Raw genomic sequence first — 22,015 nt, forward strand, 5'->3', positions numbered from 1 at the left:
AGTACTTAGCTTTCGATGTCCCGCTACAGCTGCAACTGGTCAGCGCGGAAAGTAAACACGGGTAAGAGGTTAAGTTGCTCGATACGAAACACTCACACATATCAGGCCACAACACAAGAAATGCAGAGGTGAATGAAGCTGAATATCATCCTTCACATCTCTAATGTCACCATAAAACTTCTGTCCATGGTCTACCAGTCTGCGATCACTTACACAGCAACCCTCTGCATACAGTTGTTAACCCTCACAGCTGTTCCACAAACAGCTATGGTGTGGCACTTTCTCCCATGCTTCTAATACTGCTACCACATACACTACCTTGCTAGAAAGGAGCAATTCTTTTGTTAAACAAAGTCAATGAAAATTGGAACAGAAGAGCCACATCCTTTGGTAGAGCCTAGACTACCTTTGAAGATTTTGAATGAGGAAGATCATCCATTAATCCTTGACACCTCTCTGGTTTTTTACTGCACATCCAACCTGAGAAATATCTTTGACCATCCTGTACCACTCCTACGTCCAACCCCTTCCAAATCAGTTGTATCTGTGAAAAAGACCTGTCCCATACACTCACCAAGTGTACTGTATACAATTCTAAGCTTGCAACAAGTATTTACACGGCAGGAATACCTTTGGAAACAACCATGTTTATAAATAAACTCTGCTGCAAATACTGAGCAGCCTCTTGTGTGGGCATGGTCACTAACCAAATTTCGACTCCTGTGAATGGCCACTGTACAACTGTGGCCAAAGACAAAGTTTACAATCTAGATGCAGAATACACTGCTGAAAAATTCACAGTTGACCTCAACGACCATTTCATGACCCATGCCATTACATCCCACACTCAAAAACTTAGCTCCCACAATGACTTTGGCCTAAATCTCTACACATCCCTGTTTACATCCACCTTTCCTCTCATTACACCACCCTAAATCTCTGAATATACGTTTATAGACCTACAAGTCAATGAATCTTCATACACATCATTTTCTCTACTCTCTTTCTTCCTATTCAATCCTGAATCACCCCTCCTCTGAACCTTCATGCTGTATATCTCTATATGTACCACAATTTTAATCTGTGGCCATACCAAAGCTATGTCTCTCTCAGGAGTTGTATTCATTACTGCATCCTCTGATATTCTCTTCCCTTCCCTGTAGTGCTATCTTCAGTTTGCATTTTTACTTTTTAACTCAGTCGCTCATCAAAAGCAAACTCTTGCCTGCAATGCTGGGATTATATAGCTGTTTATGTATATTTCTGCCTGCATGTTCAGAAAAATAATGTAGTTTGTAACCTACACTACAACATTCCAGTTCTTCTTTATGGATGTTTTCTTTGAATTAATAATCATCATTCAAGATATTCATTTCAATCAACATATAAGTAGGACAATCAGATGTTGATGCCTAAATTATATGCCCTTGTCAGCAGTTGATATGAACAACAGCAAAACATATGCAACACTGTAATGTATAGGCAGCCATCATTGTCTTCCCCATGCTAAAGATACACTTGACATACTGTGCTGAAAGAGGAGTGCTTACTTTTGTGTGCCGATACATCTAATCCTGGAGATACTAAAAGGTATCAGATAGATTACATAATGGTAAGACAGAGATTTAGGAACCAGGTTTTAAATTGTAAGACATTTCCAGGGGCAGATGTGGATCCTGACCACAATCTATTGGTTATGAACTGCAGATTGAAACTGAAGAAACTGCAAAAAGGCGGGAATTTAAGGAGATGGGACCTGGATAAACTGAAAGAACCAGAGGTTGTACAGAGTTTCAGGGAGAGCATAAGGGAACAATTGACAGGAATGGGGGAAAGAAATACAGTAGAAGAAGAATGGGTAGCTCTGAGGGATGAAGTAGTGAAGGCAGCGGAGGATCAAGTAGGTAAAAAGACGAGGGCTAATAGAAATCCTTGGGTAACAGAAGAAATATTGAATTTAATTGATGAAAGGAGAAAATATAAAAATACAGTAAATGAAGCAGGCAAAAAGGAATACAAACGTCTCAAAAATGAGATCGACAGGAAGTGCAAAATGGCTAAGCAGGGATGGCTAGAGGACAAATGTAAGAATGTAGAGGCTTATCTCACTAGGGGTAAGATAGATACTGCCTACAGGAAAATTAAAGAGACCTTTGGAGAGAAGCGAACCACTTGTATGAATATCAAGAGCTCAGATGGCAACCCAGTTCTAAGCAAAGAAGGGAAGGCAGAAAGGTGGAAGGAGAATATAGAAGGTTTATACAAGGGCGATGTACTTGAGATGGAAATGGAAGAGGATGTAGATGAAGATGAAATGGGAGATAAGATACTGCGTGAAGAGTTTGACAGAGCACTGAAAGACCTGAGTCGAAACAAGGCCCCGGGAGTAGACAACATTCCATTAGAACTACTGATGGCCTTGGGAGAACCAGTCATGACAAAACTCTACCATCTGGTGAGCAAGATGTATGAGACAGGCAAAATACCCACAGACTTCAAGAAGAATGTAATAATTCCAATCCCAAAGAAAGCAGGTGTTGACAGATGTGAAAATTACCGAACTATCAGTTTAATAAGTCACAGCTGCAAAATACTAACACGAATTCTTTACAGACGAATGGAAAAACTGGTAGAAGCGGACCTTGGGGAAGATCAGTTTGGATTCCGTAGAAATGTTGGAACACGTGAGGCAATACTAACCTTACGACTTATCTTAGAAGAAAGATTAAGAAAAGGCAAACCTACGTTTCTAGCATTTGTAGACTTAGAGAAAGCTTTTGACAACGTTAACTGGAATACTCTCTTTCAAATTCTTAAGGTGGCAGGGGTAAAATACAGGGGGCGAAAGGCTATTTACAATTTGTACAGAAACCAGATGGCAGTTATAAGAGTCGAGGGGCATGAAAGGGAAGCAGTGGTTGGGAAAGGAGTGAGACAGGGTTGTAGCCTGTCCCCGATGTTATTCAATCTGTATATTGAGCAAGCAGTGAAGGAAACAAAAGAAAAATTCGGAGTAGGTATTAAAATTCATGGAGAAGAAGTAAAAACTTTGAGGTTCGCCGATGACATTGTAATTCTGTCAGAGACAGCAAAGGACTTGGAAGAGCAGTTGAACGGAATGGACAGTGTCTTGAAAGGAGGATATAAGATGAACATCAACAAAAGCAAAACGAGGATAATGGAATGTAGTCAAATTAAATCGGGTGATGCTGAGGGGATTAGATTAGGAAATGAGACACTTAAAGTAGTAAAGGAGTTTTGCTATTTAGGGAGCAAAATAACTGATGATGGTCGAAGTAGAGAGGATATAAAATGTAGACTGGCAATGGCAAGGAAATCGTTTCTGAAGAAGAGAAATTTGTTAACATCGAGTATAGATTTAAGTGTCAGGAAGTCGTTTCTGAAAGTATTTGTATGGAGTGTAGCCATGTATGGAAGTGAAACATGGACGATAACCAGTTTGGACAAGAAGAGAATAGAAGCTTTCGAAATGTGGTGCTACAGAAGAATCCTGAAGATAAGGTGGGTAGATCACGTAACTAATGAGGAGGTATTGAATAGGATTGGGGAGAAGAGAAGTTTGTGGCACAACTTGACTAGAAGAAGGGATTGGTTGGTAGGACATGTTTCGAGGCATCAAGGAATCACAAATTTAGCATTGGAGGGCAGCGTGGAGGGTAAAAATCGTAGAGGGAGACCAAGAGATCAATACACTAAGCAGATTCAGAAGGATGTAGGTTGCAGTAGGTACTGGGAGATGAAGAAGCTTGCACAGGATAGAGTAGCATGGAGAGCTGCATCAAACCAGTCTCAGGACTGAAGACCACACAACAACAACAACATCTAATTATCTTGTATGAAGATGGCTTACATTTTTGAGAACTGAATTAATGACTGGGACAACACACTTGGAATGTATTGTGAATTGATATGTTTTTCTCTTTCAGATTATGTTTATTTTTTGCTTGTACGTAGTACAAACAAAGATAAATAGCAAATGCTCAGTGTTATAATGGGATACTTCATTATTTATCTGCAGGAACGTCTTTCGTTGTATCTTCAGATTGGAGATGAAGCCATTGGATTAGAGTCTATAGCTGTCAATGTGACTGCAAGCAGTGCTGGCACAGAGAGTACTCCTGAAGATAATATTGTAGTTCTTCAAATTCCAGTGGTAACTGCAGCAGATGTAGAAGTGATAGGGTGAGTAAATTATAACTCAGGCTTCACATTTTGTTTCTGCATTATAAAGAATGAATAAACAAAACTGAGGAAAGGAAACCTTTCACCTGTAACTGGTTGATGTGTAGTATACAGATGCATGTACTTTACCTATCTTTCAAGCCATATCTCTTCTTTTTAGTTTAAGTACAAGCTCTACCTCACACACAATGAAACACACACCCAACACACCCATCCTCGACCTAGTAGTTATTCTTTTACTCACGACATTGGCTTCTTCAGGACGTGATGATTCTGGGCTGCTCTCATAATCTATCTCCTTCTCTTTTTCTCTTGTACCACTTCCTTCCATTCAGTGATAACCAACACCCTGCAGCCTGAGATCACATCATTTTGTAATCTGCTTCTTAGCTGTCAAGGAGGTTTCCAAACTACCCATTTTACATGCACAGAAGTCTTCAGTAGCAGTGCCTCCATCAAAAACTGGCTGAAAAGTTGATGGTGAAAGTAGCCTACTGTCAATAATGTAGTTCACACCAAAATCGAAGTTAAAACACTTTAACTGCACTTTGAGATTGTCTGAACTCTCTTTTATGGCCAGTTTGGGTATAGATAAATGAATAATTGTATACTTTGCTCAGCTGACGTTCTACAGTATAGTTTGAGTGTAACTTAACATCGGTGTAATTAATCACAATTATTCAAATGTGGCAAATAAGCAATTAACACTGACACTTAAGAAATCACTCAATATTCTGTCCTTCCACTCATATAGAATTATTAATGTTACTTAGAAGTGGTGGTTGGGAAAGGAGTGAGACAGGGTTGTAGTCTCTCCCCAATGTTATTCAATCTGTATATTGAGCAAGCAGTAAAGGAAACAAAAGAAAAATTCGGAGTAGGTATTAAAATTCATGGAGAAGAAGTAAAAACTTTGAGGTTCGCCGATGACATTGTAATTCTGTCAGAGACAGCAAAGGACTTGGAAGAGCAGTTGAACGGAATGGACAGTGTCTTGAAAGGAGGATATAAGATGAACATCAACAAAAGCAAAACGAGGATAATGGAATGTAGTCAAATTAAATCGGGTGATGCTGAGGTGATTAGATTAGGAAATGAGACACTTAAAGTAGTAAAGGAGTTTTGCTATTTAGGGAGTAAAATAACTGATGATGGTTGAAGTAGAGAGGATATAAAACGTAGACTGGCAATGGCAAAGAAATTGTTTCTGAAGAAGAGAAATTTGTTAACACCGAGTATAGATTTAAGTGTCAGAAAGTCGTTTCTGAAAGTATTTGTATGGAGTGTAGCCATGTATGGAAGTGAAACATGGACGATAACCAGTTTGGACAAGAAGAGAATAGAAGCTTTCGAAATGTGGTGCTACAGAAGAATGCTGAAGATAAGGTGGGTAGATCACGTAACTAATGAGGAGGTATTGAATAGGATTGGGGAGAAGAGAAGTTTGTGGCACAACTTGACTAGAAGAAGGGATTGGTTGGTAGGACATGTTTTGAGGCATCAAGGGATCACAAATTTAGCATTGGAGGGCAGCGTGGAGGGTAAAAATCGTAGAGGGAGACCAAGAGATCAATACACTAAGCAGATTCAGAAGGATGTAGGTTGCAGTAGGTACTGGGAGATGAAGAAGCTTGCACAGGATAGAGTAGCATGGAGAGCTGCATCAAACCAGTCTCAGGACTGAAGACCACAACAACAACAACAACTTAGAAGTGTACAGCAATACTTTGTTCTTATTAATCAACATTGTCATTATATGTCACTATTAATGACTGACACAGTCACTGGTATCATGTATAGGATCACATTAAAATAATATCATGAATTGTCACTGAATTATTGAGTAGTAAAAGGTAGAATATGAAACAAGTCACAAATGTGGTATATTTTTTGGTGTATAGTATCAACTGGATTGATTGCAGTACATTTCCCATAAAACAGTATTATGAAAAGAATAGATTGCTACTCAGTATATAGAGGAGACACTGAGACACAGACAGACACAACTGAAAGACTTTTATATATTAAAGAGCTTCTTCTGCAATAGAAATCACATACACACACACACAAGCACAACTCGCACACACACCTGACCATTTTCTCTGGCCACTGCGGCCAGACTGCAGGCTGCAACTGTGCCTTATGGGAACAGTGATCTGACGTGGAGTAAGGAGGAGGTACGGGGTGGTGAGGGGAAAGATGGGAGGGGAGGGAAGATGTAGTGCTACTTGTGTGAAGAGGCAGGAATGTGGTGGGGACAGGTTAGGGCTGCTAGATCCAGTTGGGAGGTTTGGGGGAGGGGGAGGGAGGGAGTAGAAAAGGAGAGAAGTAGAGAAGGGGAATAAATAGTGCATGCTTTGGCAGAATAGAAGGCTGTGTAGTGCTGGAGTGGGGCAGCGAAGGCGATAGGTAGGTAAAGGACCGGCACTAACAAAGGCTGAGGCAGGACCTTATAATCTACCTGCTGACAAAGTCTCCACCACTGTGGTTTCGACCCACAGGGATTACCCAGTGAAGCAACTCTACCAACTGTCATATTCATCCAGTGATCCCATTCCACAAATCCAACAGAAGATCCAGTCACTCCTCAAATTCTTAGGCCCATCTCAGAGCCTCTTTCTTGAATCTATCTCTCTCCTCACCACTGCCACTCACCGCACTCCTGCCTTGGACATGCTTCCTGAAGTTCCTACCTTGTACATGCCTTCTAAAGTCCATAAGCCAAACAACCCAGATGCCCCATTGTGGCCAGGATGACTCATTGTGGCCATTTACTGTATTCCAATAGAGAGAATCTCTGCTCTCATCGACCAACACCTTCAGATTATTACCTATAAACTGCTCTCATACCTACAATACACCAACCATTTCCTCCACTGACAGATCCTGTTCCTTTATCACATGGCACCCTACTCATCACTGTTGATTTCACCTCTCTCTACTCTAACATCCCCAGTGCCCATGGCCATGCCTCCATTAAACACTATCTTTCCCAACACCTGACTGACTCCAAACCTACAACCTCCTTCCAGCTCACCATGACCAACTATGTACTTACCCACAACTACTTCTCCTTTGAAAGCATTCCCTACAAACAAATCAATAGTACAGCAATGGGCATCCACATGGCACCATCTTATGTCAACAAGTCATTGGCCGTCTAGAGGAATCCTTCCTGACCACCCAGAATCCGAAACTCATCACCTGGTTCTGATTCATTGGTGATATCTTTGTGATCTGGATCGAGGATGAGGACACCCTACCCACATTCCTCCAGAACCTCAACACCTTCTCTCCCATCCACTTCAACTGATCTTTATCATCTCAACAAGCCACCTTCCTCAATGTTGACTTCCATCTCACAGAAAGTCACATCCATACCTCCATCCATATCAAGCCCACCAAACCACAAGCAATTCCTCCATATTGATAACTGCCACCAATTTCATACAGAGCAGTCTCTTCTATACAGCCTACACTACTGTAGTGATGGGCAGTGCCTCTCCAGATACACTAAGTGCCTCGCTAATGGCTTCACGGGTCAAAATTATCCTCCCATTCTTGTACAGAAACAGATCTCCTGTGCCTTTGTAGTGTAACCATATTTACCTGTACAAATATGACATTGGTAACTGTGCTTCCATCGAATCTGGCTCAAAAATTGATGTCTAAAACTAGATTATTTGAAATGATGTAGGTTACATGAGATTCGAAGTTCACACATTTTAATTGCATTTTGGTGATGAATGAACTAATGTTTATGGCCAGATCAAGTCTCACACATTATAATTTATACACAGATTAACAGTTAGTCACATATTACACTCAGTTGGTGTTCTACAATGCAATTATTTGTGTGTAGTAAAATAACACTGAAGTGGTCATTCGCCCAAGTTCATATGTGGCAAACATACATTTAACACAGTCAAATAATTATTCTTTTAATGCACACTTTCATATCTAACAGACAAATCAGTATGAACAAGATGTCCACAGTAATTGATATTCAGAACTAACTCAGTTCACACTCCAGTATTATTGTCACAGTTTGCATTAGCTATCATTGAAGTTTAACCACATCAGTCAGTAAGAAACAGTCACTGAACCATGGAACCAACTTTGAGACTTGAAATCTAGATTATTCAAAGTATTTTTTCCAACTTTAAACTGTACTAAATTGTCTGCAATACACTTCCAGTATTGGTGAACATGGATTTTGCTCCTTTCAGACTCACTGCAGATTAACTAAAAATGACTTCCTGCACCTCTTGTTTATAAGTTTACTACAATTAGAAATAAAGTTAGCTATCTTGTTTACTGAACTTTCACAACTTCCAATTAAAGAATTATGATTCTGAGGAATTGAATAGTAGAAGAAGATTTGTTGCAGAAACAACTTTACGTACTATGACAATTTCTATTATTTATGCTGACTGATTTGCAAAACAAGGGATTCATCTACTCGATCAGGAAGTTAATGGTCAGGTATATGTTTACATATGAACAATGATAACAAAATCTTAGATTAGTGGTATTCTGTAATTATCATAATTTTTATCAAATTGACTGGCTCATTAACTCCTAGTAAACCAAAAGAATGATAATAAAGTTAAACAGGAGGGGACCTGAATCAGTATTCAAGATCTTTATGTACTGTGAACATGTCATACAGTTGAGCATATTGAATATATTACAAAATGTGGAAAAAATAATATTAATTTTGGGGGCAAGGAAAACATAACAGCTGGATGGAATCCACCTGCTTTGTTGCTCCTCGACTCTCCAATTACTTGTTAGCTTCCACACATTGACCATCTGGCTGCAAAGGAGCACTCCCCTCATGAATCAGTTCCACCCAGGACTGGAGCAACTGAATCACATTCTCCACCATGTTTTTGACTACATCTCATCATGCCCTGAAATGAGGAATATCCTCTCCACTATGCTCCCCACCACCCCCACCCAACTGTGGTACTCCATGGCCCACTGAACCTATGTAATATCCTTGTCCATCCATACTCCATCCCTGCTCCCAACCCCTTGCCTCATGGCTAATATCCCTGCAATAGACCTAAATGCAAGATCTGTCCCATATGTGCTTCCACCACCACCTAATCCATTCCAGACATTTGCATCTCTTATCCCACCCAAAGTAGGGCTGCCAGTGAAAGCAGTCATGTGATGTGCAAACTAAGCTGCAACCATTGTGCTGCTTTCAGCTAACAAGCTGTCTCTCTGCATGAATGGCCTTTGACAAACTATGGCCAAGAGAGAGCTGGATCACCTATTTGCTGAAGTGCTGCCGAATACAATGTACTTCATTTCAATGACTCTTCACAGCTTGCATCATCTGAATCCTTGCTGCCAACAGCAGCTCTTCTGAATTGTGCAGGAGGAACTCTTCCTTCAATGCATCCTACTTTCCCATGAACCCTTAGCCAGTCTGGCCACAATGGCCTGAGACAGTGGTTATACATGGATGAGTTGTAATAAAATGATAATTAAATCGACACCCTAGCTGCAAACAGGCACTGATATACATCATTGGGGACATGTTGAAAATGTGTGCCCTGACCGGATCTCGAACCTGGGATCTCCTGCTTACATGGCAGACGCTCTATCCATCTGAGCCACTGAGGGCACAGAGAGTAGTGTTCCCGCAGGAACTTGTAAAGGATAGTGTAGGAACAAACTGTTACTTTGAAAACCACATAAAGCTTTAAAATTCGGCCAGGTTGGAATTTACTGTTATTGATGGACTAAGGAAGCAATAGACTTCTGGATTATAAAAAATGTTGCTAGTTACAAATTCAAAATATTTTATGGAACTATTATACTTACACAGATGTGAATCCATTGTTTACATGAATGAGCATCACATTGCTACTTAAAGTAAATTATTAATTAGTGAGTTAATCAATCAATGCTGTGTGTCATTCTATACAGAAAAATTAAGGTAACAAATTTATGTAGTCAAAGTCCAGAATGCCACAGCAGCTATGACAGAATTCACAATGAAAAGTGCCTGCGTCTCCGAACTCCAAATTCAATTATCATGAAAGATAATTAATTTCAGGAAAAATAAAATGCATTATTGTTATGTTGGATTATTGTATTATTGAACCTTATAGGTCCAATTACTGAAATATGTCTCCTAGGTTGCACCAAGTCTCCAGAGTTGTACTGCATGAATATTTTCAATTAATGATATTTTCTAATTAAGGTATTGAGTTGCAAACAATTACATTGAAAAGACTGCTAAACACGAAAGCTTATGACCAGAAGGCCTTCTTCTGCATTAGGCAAAACACACACACACATTCACACTAACAGAATCACACACATGTAACCACTGTCTCTGGCTGCCGAGGCCAGACATCCAGCAACTGCACGTGATGGGAGAAGCAATCTGGGCATTGGGGATAAAGAAGAGGCTGGGTCAGGGAGGTGGGTAGGGAAGGGGGACGGTAAAATTCTACTTGTGGGAGCAGGGATGAGATGGAGAGAGAATAGGGCAGCTAGGTATGGTTGAGAGGTTAGACAGAGAACAAGGTGATGGGGAGGGGGGCGGGGGTGGAGGGGGTGGAAAAGGAGAGAAACAGACAGACTTTGAGTGCATTGATGGAATACAAGCCTGTTTAATGTTGGAATTGAAACACGGAAGGATATAGGAAGAGGATGACTAACAAAGATTGAGGCCAGAAGGGCCATGGGAACACAGGATATATTGCAGTAAGACTTCCGACCCACGCGGTTCAGAAGAGCTGGTGTTTGTAGCAAGGATCCATATGGCAGAGGCCGTGAAGCAGTCATTGAAATGAAGAATATTGAGTTGGGCAGTGTGCTCAGCTAGTGGGTGGTCCCGTTGTTTCTTGGCCACAGTTTTTTGATGGCCATTCATGGGGACAGACAGCTTGTTGGTTGTCATGCCCACATGCAAAGCAGCAGTGTGGTTGCATCTTAGCTTGTAGATCACATGATTAGTTTCACTGGTAGCTGCACCTCTGAGGGGTAGGTGATGCTTGTGACTGGACTCAAGTAAGTGGTGGCGGGAGGATCTATGAGACAGGTCTTGCATCTAGGTTTGCTACAAGGATATGTACCATAGGCAAGAGGTTCGAAGCAGGGCTTGATTAGGGATGGACGAGGATATTTTGTAGGTTCAGTGGGTGGTGGAATACCACTGTGGAAGTGGTGGGAAGGATAGTGAGCAGAACAGTCCTCATTTCAGGATGTGATGGGAGGTGGTCGAAACCTCTTGTCATGCACTGGCATGTATGAATATGGTAGGCAATACAAAGTTGTGTTTCTTGAAGGTTCTTTCTATTCTTGACATGCTGCCAAAATATTAGAAGAAGGCCACTGTTTGGTATCTCTGTATCTTTATTTACATCCCCACACTGAACTTGCTCAGAATGTAATGCATTGCATATCTGTCAATCAGAGTATCAATTCTGTTGTAACATGATTCTTAGGTGTTGTAGCTCACCAGGGAGACTGTCAGCATTTGAGACCACATATGCTCTGTGTACCAGAGAGTGTAAGACACTACTGCATTTTGCAGGATGATGACAGCTTGTGACCTGCAAATATAACTTTGTGCGAGGTGCTTTGCAGCAGAAACTGTCTCCCACCATACTGTTAACTTTTCTTCTAACCATGTCATCCAGGAATAGTAAGATCCTATTTTCTTCCACTTCCATGGTGGACTGAATATTTGGATGGAGTGAGTTCAAATGCTGGAGAGACATAGGTAATGCCTCTAGTCTGTCATACATACTTGGGCCAACCTGATAAATCAGCTGTAGCAGAGCACTGCCTGAACACAGGGCATCACGTGTTAGGAGAAGACTGACATTTTATCCTTGGCATCATCATTCTGGGATTGTGTTTTGAAGAAGGCCATACATATCCATACAGAGGACAATTTTAATAGGGGTGCAGGTTTTCAAATAAGCACTGCCTGGCATCCAGCACTACCCGCCATTAAATGAAAACAAGAGAAACAAGAACCTCTGGTTAATGACCAGACTGCAGAGGTTTAATTTAGCTGATAACTACAGGAGTGTCCAGCAGCACAGTCATTACCCAGTGTGCATGCATGGAAGGCCTCTCTTTGTCTCTCTGAGGGTGTGCTGTGAGCACCACTGTCATCCAACTGTGAGTGCATCCACTCACATACATGTTTCCTACTCCTGGCCTGGCCACACATCTTGCAGCAGTGACAACAGCAACTACCACCACCTGAACATGTTGAACAGTTGTATTTGTTGAACAGTTGAGTTTGTTTAAGCTCTGAGTTTTGCGAGCAACATATTTGAAGCACCTGACAAAACAGCAAAGGAAATGAATTAAAGTGAAACTAAGACATAAATATACTCTGGACATGCTTCAGGAAGTGAATCAAATGTCAGCCAAAAACATTAACAAAAGTAGAATGAGGGACGAAGAAATAGTTCAATGATACATGCAAAATGGTGGTAGATGTTAGCAACACAGCCAGGAAGGCGTGGGCGCTACAGGATAGGAAAAATGAAGATTTAGAACATGGCTACAGGGAGACAGAAGGAAACAATCAACGTGCTACCAAGAGAAAAAAGAAAAATTATAACTGGATCAAATGAGATATTACAGACTTGTAAAGACTATTTTGACAACTAACTGAACTGTACAGAAACAGGCAACAAACTGGAGAAAACTTGCCCAACATACAAAGCAGTAACCAGCAGGTTGAAAAAAATTGAGAAACCACAAAGCAGCTGGAAGTGGTAGAATGCCACTGTAATTGCTGACGTTTGATAGAAATGTCATGAACAATTGTTTCATTTTATTCTTAACACAATCCAGTTGGGCCAAAGTGAGTTTTGCAGCCCCCAGAAGTCATAAACTTGTTCAACTTCTTTTTGTGGCTCCTGCTTATAAGATAAAGAAAAAAAATCAGATGACCATCTGTTTCAGAAATACTGCCATCTATTTCAAAAGCATCATAATCAACTTCAGATCCAGATTCTTCAAGTGGCTGCAGAATTTCCTCATCAATCAACCATCTCCCATTTCACACCAAACTTTTGCAATCAAGACAACTACAGAAGCACACTGCAACAATGAATGTTTGGGAATTTATCATGCCTGTAATTTGTTTTTCAAGTTACATAACACTTTGTGGAAGCAAGAACATCCATCTAGCAGCTCTCAGAAGTATTAAAAGAGTGAACAGCTAACTACAAGCCATCACTGCTGGGAAATAATGCATCATGAATTAACAATCATGAAGGCCATACTCAGACATTCCTTGAGTGCTGACAGTTAGGAGAATCACAAAACACCCATAATTTTTATGGGTAGTGAATGGACTGTGTTAAAATTTAGTGAGATGAAAAAGTACCAGATGAATGGGAGGAATTAATCACTATCCCTATATACAAGGAAGGAGATAAAGGAAACTGCAGGAATTACAGAGGAATTTCTCTACCAGTCACAGTCACAGCATACAAAGTACTGTCCCATATAATACTCCAAGGACTAATCCCCTAAATCAAGGGCATAATAGGGGACTACCAGAATGCTTTTTGGAAAAGTAGATCAACAACAACAAACAGCATATTCTGCATCAAGACCATCAATGAAGAACTAATGGAATACAATAAGAACATCCATGGCTTGTTCTTGACTTCATGACAGCCTAAGTTTTGGTGCACAGAAAAAACGGTATGAGAAATGAGAAATCATGGCAGAATATGGCAGCCTTAAGAAATTCATCAGCCTGGTCAAAACATATGTGGAGACTGCAGTAAGACCGGTGACATATATGATTAATTAATGTAGGTTAATTCTTACAGAGAAGAAGACGGCAACCAGCCACTATTAATACTGCTATTTATTTAGGTAAACAGCGCCGTTACCAGTTTCGAACTGGCAAGTTCATCATCAGATGGCTGTTCACATGGTATGCAAGATACACTTTACATTATTGTCAGTTTTCGATTTTTATTCTTCCATTGCGGCGAAATATTTTTGGTGAGTTGGTGCTGACAAAGGCACTTGTGTAATTTTTACATCATCATATTGTGCAAAGCACCACACACACACACACACACACACAGACACACATACACATACACCAAATGAATTTGCCACATATGAAGTTATCACAAAGATTGCAGATTTACAAATAAGTGCTGGATATATTTTGGAATATTCGAAAAATACAATCCTGCAACTTCGCAACAAAATCATGTGGAATTTTCGACGGCAACAACACACCAAAAATATTTTGCCACAGTGGAAAAATAAAAATCGAAAACTGACAATAATGTAAAGTGTATCTTGCAAATCACGTGAACAGCCATCTGATGATGAACTTGCCAGTTCAAAACCAGTAACGGCACTATTTACCTAAATAAATAGCAGTATTAATAGTGGCTGGTTATTGTCTTCTTCTTTGTAAGAATTAACCTACATTAATTGTACACAGCCACAGTCTCATCTGTCAGTTTTAGACAAAATAGTATGTGGTTAATTATTGGACTGTTATTTTGGAGCACTAATTTGCTCATCTTTCTTACATCAACAACTTTAATAAGTGACTGCATTTCTAAGAACAGTTCCTCTGTTGTTACTGTCTGATGCACACCTCTTATGACACATTATTTAATTATCAAATAATAGGGAATGTATATATCAGTATCTTTCATGCCAGTACTAGTGACTTCATAGTATTATTAGCAACATCTAGACTCTTTACCACTATTTTAAGCCTGTTTATACCTCAGCTGGAAATGTCTAGCATGTTATGCTTTGCTTCAGAAATAGAGCTGTGGAGCAGCTTCCTAACTGCCATAGGGCTTAGTGTGCCTATATTTTTATTTTTTACATCTGCAGGCAAAGCATATGGGTCAGACGTCTTGGGAGATTGGAGGCACAACTAATACTTTGTGAAGTGTTTTAATTATTGTTTATGATATTGACAGATGATGCACACACTTTTTCTACAATAGGTGTTTTTTGAGAGCCATCTGTTCTTTCTGAGACCATGTTAGGGATATTAGAAGCAATGATTTTCTTCTTGTCATTCTTAGGACCTGAACTTACATTCACTGGGCATTTATGGTTATTTGCTACACCCACTACTTCACATAATCGTTTGCATCTGATAATCTGTGATTTCTTCTTTTATTGCATTCACCACGCTTACAGCTGCTGCCATTGGTTTCTCCCACTGTTGCATGTCCTATAAGCACATCTTCCCTTGCAAGTCACTGTAGTCAGACTGCCGCCCTCACCATCCTACCTGCCATACGTGCCATATGGGAAGCAGTCTCTGAGTACCAGAACGACTGCACTTGTTTAAGTGTCCAGTTTCGCAAAAGTGGAGATATAATATGCATTAGTTCACTGCTTAATTATTAGTGAGCAAGTACAAATCATCATCATCATCATCATCATCATCATCATCATTATCATCATCATCTTGGACAGTTTCCAGCCTCTGGCTGGGTCTGTATGGAACATAGGCCTTTCCATCATCTTCTGTCTTGCCACCATCTCTCTGTGTTCACCTTGGTCCAGCCTTCTCTTTTCTTCTGGACACATTCCTCTACTCCTCTCAGCTCTCTGTCTCCCGGTCTTACTCTTGGTCCCTTTCCTTCCAGTTTCATCTCTTGTATACTCCTGGGTATCTTCTTCTCTTAATGTGCCCATACCATCTCAGCCTTGATTTCTCTATCTCCTCCTGTAATGGTTCTACCTTCATTAACTCTCTGATCCTCTCATTTCTTAACCTGTCTATCTTTGTCACTCCAATACTGTTTCTCAAGAATTTCATCTCACTAGCTTGTACTTTGCTTTTCTCTCTTCCTTTCATAACCAAGGTTTTGGATGCATATGTCAGGATCGGGACATAGTATGATTGATATATAACCTTTTTACTGATTTGGGGTACATCCTTTCTCCATATCAGGCTTCTGACACTCTTCCGAAATTCTTCTGCTTTTCTCCCCCGCTCGTTTGTTTATCTGGTGTTTTTTCCATCTTCCTGTATCAGGCTTCCAAGATACTTTAAACTCTCCACTCCCCTCAATCGTCCACCACCAATTGTTATTCCAGCTGTTTCTCTCTCCTGCTTTCTTGTTGTGATAATCATCTCACTGTTACTTATACTAAATTTCTCCACACAATTTTCATTACTCGATATAGCCATTGCATCCCCACCACTCCTGCTGCTCTTACCATCTCTACATTTAGCTCATCCACACCTGTTGACTTCCCTCCCTTCATCTTTCCGAGTGCCTCTTCCACTTCTCCCTATGTAAAGTCTTTTTCTATTTGCTGTTCCTCCTCTTTTTTCTCCTCAGCTTGTTCCTCTTCACCTAGGTCTCCATTCGGGTTCAGGAGTTCTTCAAAATACTCCTTCCACATATTCTTGAGTTCCTCCTTATTATCTACATCTTGTTCACTTTTGTTCACCATTCGAGCATAATCTGTCATACCATTCTTCCTCTTATTTTTAATCATCCCATATAATACCTTCCTTGAACCTTCAATATCCTCCTCCATCATTCTGGTCCACTGTTTCAGTCACTTTCTTCTTTCCTCCGCTACCACTCTTTTTGCTTCTTTCTTTCTTGTCTGATACTCTTCTCTTGTCTCTACTGTTCTCTTCTGGAAACACACCCTAAAGGCTTTATTCTTCTTCTGTACTATATCCTTTGTTTTATCATTCCACCAAGGTGTTTCTTTTCTTCTCTTTTGTTGCTTGTCCTCCCACATATTGCTTCCACTGCACTTACTAATGTTCCCTTGAATCTACCCCATTCCTCTTCTACCATTTTTGGTTCATCCTTTGGCATGCTTTCCTTTACTAGTTGTAGGTACTGTAGCCTGCTTTCTTCCTCCTTCAACTTCCACACCCTTATACATCTTCCCTGGTCTTCTGTCCCTTTATTGTCCTTAGTCCCTCTCAGGTTCTTAACCAGCAAATGGTGGTCGCTATCCAAGGCCTCTGATGGTATTACCTTAGTGTCAATGATGTTCCTATTCATCTCACTATCATACAGGAAGTAGTCAACTATCGACTTTCTCTTTAAGTCAGGTAATCTTGTGGCTCTCTCTTTCCCAACCAGAAAGCCATTTCTTTGACAGAATTCCAATAGTCTTTCACCTTCATCATTTTGGCAGCCCCAACCCTCTGGTCCAAGCACACTTTCACAGCCTTGTCTTTCTCTTCCAGCGTGTGCATTTAGATCCCCCATTGCTATCATATTCTTCCTTCCATCTGCTTCTGCATTTCCTCTTCAAACTCTTGCTTCTCCTCAGAAGTGCAACCCACCTGTGGCACATACACTTGTGTTACCTCTATGTTCGTCCCCTTGAGTGATATTTTGGTCTTCATCATCCTATCACTTATTCTCTTCAGTTCCTCTATTAATCCATCTCTTACTGCTATTCCAACTCCATTTCTCCTTCCCTCCTCATTTCCATTCCATTACAGTTGGTAGCCTTTCCTCAGTTCTCTCCTTTCTTCTCCTTTCCACCTCGTTTCAGCTAACCCTAATAGGTCTAACTTCATTCTTTCCATTGTGTCTACCATCTCCTCCACCTTTCAAGTCAATTTTTATATATTTAATGTTCCAAATCTTAGTCCTTGTTTATAGCCAGTTTGTCATTGATTAAATCTGTCCCTTTCATGGCCTGTTCTATTTTTGAAAGCAGAAATCATAATCCACTAGTGGCTTGCTGGGCCTACCGTAGCTTCGCCAGAGCCCCATTAGCCATCACTTTTCAGGGTTCCTGTAGGACCTTCACAGCTACCGTAGCAGTCCTGGGGCACACACAGTCACCACTGTACTTTGCTCCTACAGGCAATCCCCTACTTCATGCTGTTGCCCATCTCCCATGACTTGGATGACGGGCTGGACTTATAGGAGATGAGCACGTACAACTTAATAGCAACATTGATATTGCTCCATATAATGTTTATTAATTTGAGCAAATACAAATTAATAAATGTTATATGGAGCAATATCAATGTTGTTAGTGTGTTCCCACAGAAAGAATTTCAGTCCTGATAAACACCTCCAATCCATTGCCCTTAGCTTAACTTGCTACGTCAAGAACTTGATCCATGTCCTTCATTGCCTCTTCACCATCACTACCCCATTACCACTTCCAACATCAAACTCACCTCATCATACCTTACACACCTGACTAACTATATACTTTTCAGCAATTACTTTAAATTTTAGGGGAAGATATTCAAACAAATCTGTAGCACAGCCATGGGATGCTGCATGGCATCCTCATAAGCCAACCTCTTTATGGGACATCCAGCGGAACTTTTTCTATCCACCTAACATTCTAAACCCCTTTTCTGGTTCATGTTTATTGATGATGGTCTGAACCCATGGTCAAGACACTGTATTTTCATTCCACTACTGACTTAACATTTCCTCTCAAATCCATTTTACCTGGTACTCTTCAGCTCACAGCACCCTCTTTCTGGCTATTGATTACCACATTTACAATGGCTCCATAAAAGCCTCTGTCCATATGAGGTCCACCAAACATCAATAGTACCTCCACTTCAATAACTGTCATTCCTTCCATACTAAAAAGTCTCCCCATACTGTCTAGCCTCTGTGGATGGCTCAACAGGAGTGGCAAAGTAATTCCTTGCCCATTAAACAAAAGTACATACTGTGGATTTCACAAACAGACATTACCCTCCAAATGTAGTCCATGAACACATCTCCTGCACCATACCTACATATGCCCCTAATTTTCCAATTAACACCACAAACTAGTTGCAAAGGAAGACTCCCATTTTTGTCCACACTATCGGTTTGGAACAGTGTATTCACATCCTCTGCCAGAGTTTTGACTATCTTTCATTGTACTCTGAAATAAACAATGTCCTTACCAACTCTTTGTAATTGATATACCACTGCCCACTTGATTTATAAAATATCCGTATCTCATGCTTCCTTCCAATTTCTTGCCACAAGGGGCATATCCTTGTGGTCTATTCCAGTTGAGTCATAGGCAAATCCTATTCTATCAGGTGCAGAACCACATGTGAAAGCAGTCATGTCAATATACCAACTCTATTGTAACTTTTCCAGTGCCCTTTAAGTGAGTGCAACTACCTGAATGAATGGACACTGCTAAACTGTGGCTATGAGTAAAGTTGAGCACTCAGTGTTGCAACACACTGTCAAGCACAACATGCTTGACTTCAATGACTGCTTCACAAACTGTGCCATTCCAAGTACTGTAACTACCCAGGATAATATAACAGTATTAGAGTCTACATTTTTATTAGTCAGCTCTGAAGGAGGACATTGTCAGAAAGCTTACAAACAATTTTGATATTGATTATGCCTGTTTAGTGCTTTACTGCTTCTATTACGTGTAATCCATCCATGATTTTCCAGTGTTGTGTTAATACATTTAATAATGTATAAATGATTACTGAATGATGGCATTCTGCACACTAAAATTGATAGGAATATTGTGAGGACAGAAGAAATAGTTAAAATAATTTTATGAAAAACTGCAGTTTAGGGTTTAATGCTCTGTTTTTTTTTAGAATACCTTTGAAACAGAGTTCTAGCTTGGGCAGGGAATATTAGGGAATTTACAGGGTTTTAACTAGAGCACAATGTGACTCGGTATTGTTGCTATCCAATTTAAGTGTTTAGAAATCATGTTCCTTACTCTGGAGAGAAAGAAAGTTGTAAGAAATCAAAGAGGGGGCTATTTAGATCAATAAAGATCTTGATCTAAGTCAAATTTTCAAATAGTTTGACTGTAATTACTAGTGAACTTTCTTTCATTTGTATTTACTTTCTTTAATTCTGGACAAAACCTAGGAGAACAACCCCCCCTCCCCCCTCCACCTTTTTTAATAACATCTCTACATTTTATTTTTCTCCAGAGGAGAGAACCTGTGTTCTGTATGCTACAGACATTCTTTTTGAGTCTTGGATACTCTTATTCAGAAAGGCAGTATAATGATTAAGATACATTCAGGAGATGCAGGCTTTAAATCCTCATCGACCATTCAGAATTATGTCTTCCGTGGTTTCCCTAGTTAGTTAACACGTGTGCTAATATCAGTCCTTTGAAAAGGACACAGCCAGTTTCTTTCTCAGTTCTTGCCCAGTCTGATCTTGTGCTCTACTTTAAAAGAATTTGTTGCCTATAGGACATTAAACCCAAATCTTTATTCCTTTTTTTTCATACCACCTATATCAAATTCTTAGTGATCTTGGTAAGTATAGACACTCTGTCCATTCCATCTTTTATTATGAACTTTTACATTATGTGCAGAGGTTCTTGAAAAAGTATAACTCAATTTTATAGGAAAAGCAGTCATGAGCAGCTTCTTCTTACTACCAATAGCAGCGCAGTTGAATCAAATGAAGCTCTAGAAAAGAAGCGAGTTTTCAGGCATTTGTTTCAGGTAAGTGTACATACATACCCCTACTCACTTAGCAGAGTATAGAAGGAAACCTTCAGGAATGTAAAGTTGATCAGTAATGCAATTGTAAATAAATGTATTTGCAGGAAACAGTTTCTATCCACCACATTAGCTACCAATGTACAGTGGAACTTTTAGCACAAGAGTCAAATGTTGTAAGAACATTATTGTTACTTATATGTAATGCTAAAGTAATATCTAATTCTATGACCATCAAAGTATTTTTGTTTGAATTTCAGGTTGCTGTTAATCTATTAAAGTTAACTGCTGTCTGCTTGTGTAACAATATAAAGGTTGGAAAACACATAAACCTGAGGATAATTTGTAGATATTTTTGTTCCATCATCATAACTTTGACTGCTCTGATGCCATCATCCATCTCTTCTAGTCTTTTCTAACATTTACATCACTTCATATTGGTATCTACTAGGTTAAACATCATTAGTTTATTTAATATATTTTCATGTTTGTCTTTACTTCTCTTCAGTACTTTTTCCTGTGACAAGTTTATATCCTGATTGCCATAGGACATCTCACTAACATACACATCTTTTTTTGCAATGATTTTTCACAGATTTGTTTCCCTTGTCTGTTCTTTCTGAAGCCTCTTCATTTCATACTTCATGTGTCTATATTAATTTCCAACATTCCTTTAGGGCATACAGATTTCATCTGTCTGCTGGCTGGTCACTGACTGCTGATTTTGGGGGAGGGATGGCTATATAAAGATAAGTGTAAGAACTTGATGTGGTTTCTGAAAATACTAAATGCTTTGAAATTTGACTGGGTTAGATTTTATTATTTTAAATGGACTCAAAGACTTAAATATTGTTTGTTTATGAAAAATGTTTCAGGTTACTAATTCTCAAAAGTGTACAGAGCATTATTATTATATGTCATCTGAAATCCCCTATTTATGAGTATAACCATCCTGAAATAAATGATTTATGATTCTAAATCATTTGAAAGCTTAATTACCCACTGAATTAGTTAGTAAGGGGTTTTGTCTTATTACAAAAATTTTAAGCAAAAATATTACACTGTCAGAGTTCAGAATTTGCAGTGATTAAAGCAAAATAGGCAATTTAAATTTTTTGGGTCCAAATTTTTAATGTAAATTATTTTGCAAGTTAACTAAATACAGATAATTTCAATTATATTTTCAGAATTTTGGGTATGTCTGCTTCCAAATAATTGGCAACAACACCTCTTCTGTTGCTCATTAGCTCAAAATGTTTTACCATATATGACATTATTGGTACTTCACTTAACTGTAACTTTTAATTACTCAGTGTTCCAATAAAATCAAGTGCATCATTGTTATGAGGAAGA

General features: G+C 39.5%; 1 protein-coding gene across 2 annotated transcripts in view; it reads left to right on the forward strand.

The window, feature by feature from the left end:
* Positions 1–22,015, forward strand: part of LOC124615564 (integrin alpha-PS4-like) — a 176,951-nt gene that overhangs the window by 128,488 nt on the left and 26,448 nt on the right. For both annotated transcript variants that reach the window (XM_047143542.1, XM_047143541.1), the window contains exons 17-18: positions 4,040–4,203; positions 20,566–20,665. In XM_047143542.1, the coding sequence (XP_046999498.1) occupies positions 4,040–4,203; positions 20,566–20,665 (264 nt within the window). The remainder of the gene's footprint in view (positions 1–4,039; positions 4,204–20,565; positions 20,666–22,015) is intronic.

The sequence above is a fragment of the Schistocerca americana genome, chromosome 5 (genome assembly GCF_021461395.2).
Source record: "Schistocerca americana isolate TAMUIC-IGC-003095 chromosome 5, iqSchAmer2.1, whole genome shotgun sequence".
Lineage (NCBI taxonomy): Eukaryota > Metazoa > Arthropoda > Insecta > Orthoptera > Acrididae > Schistocerca > Schistocerca americana.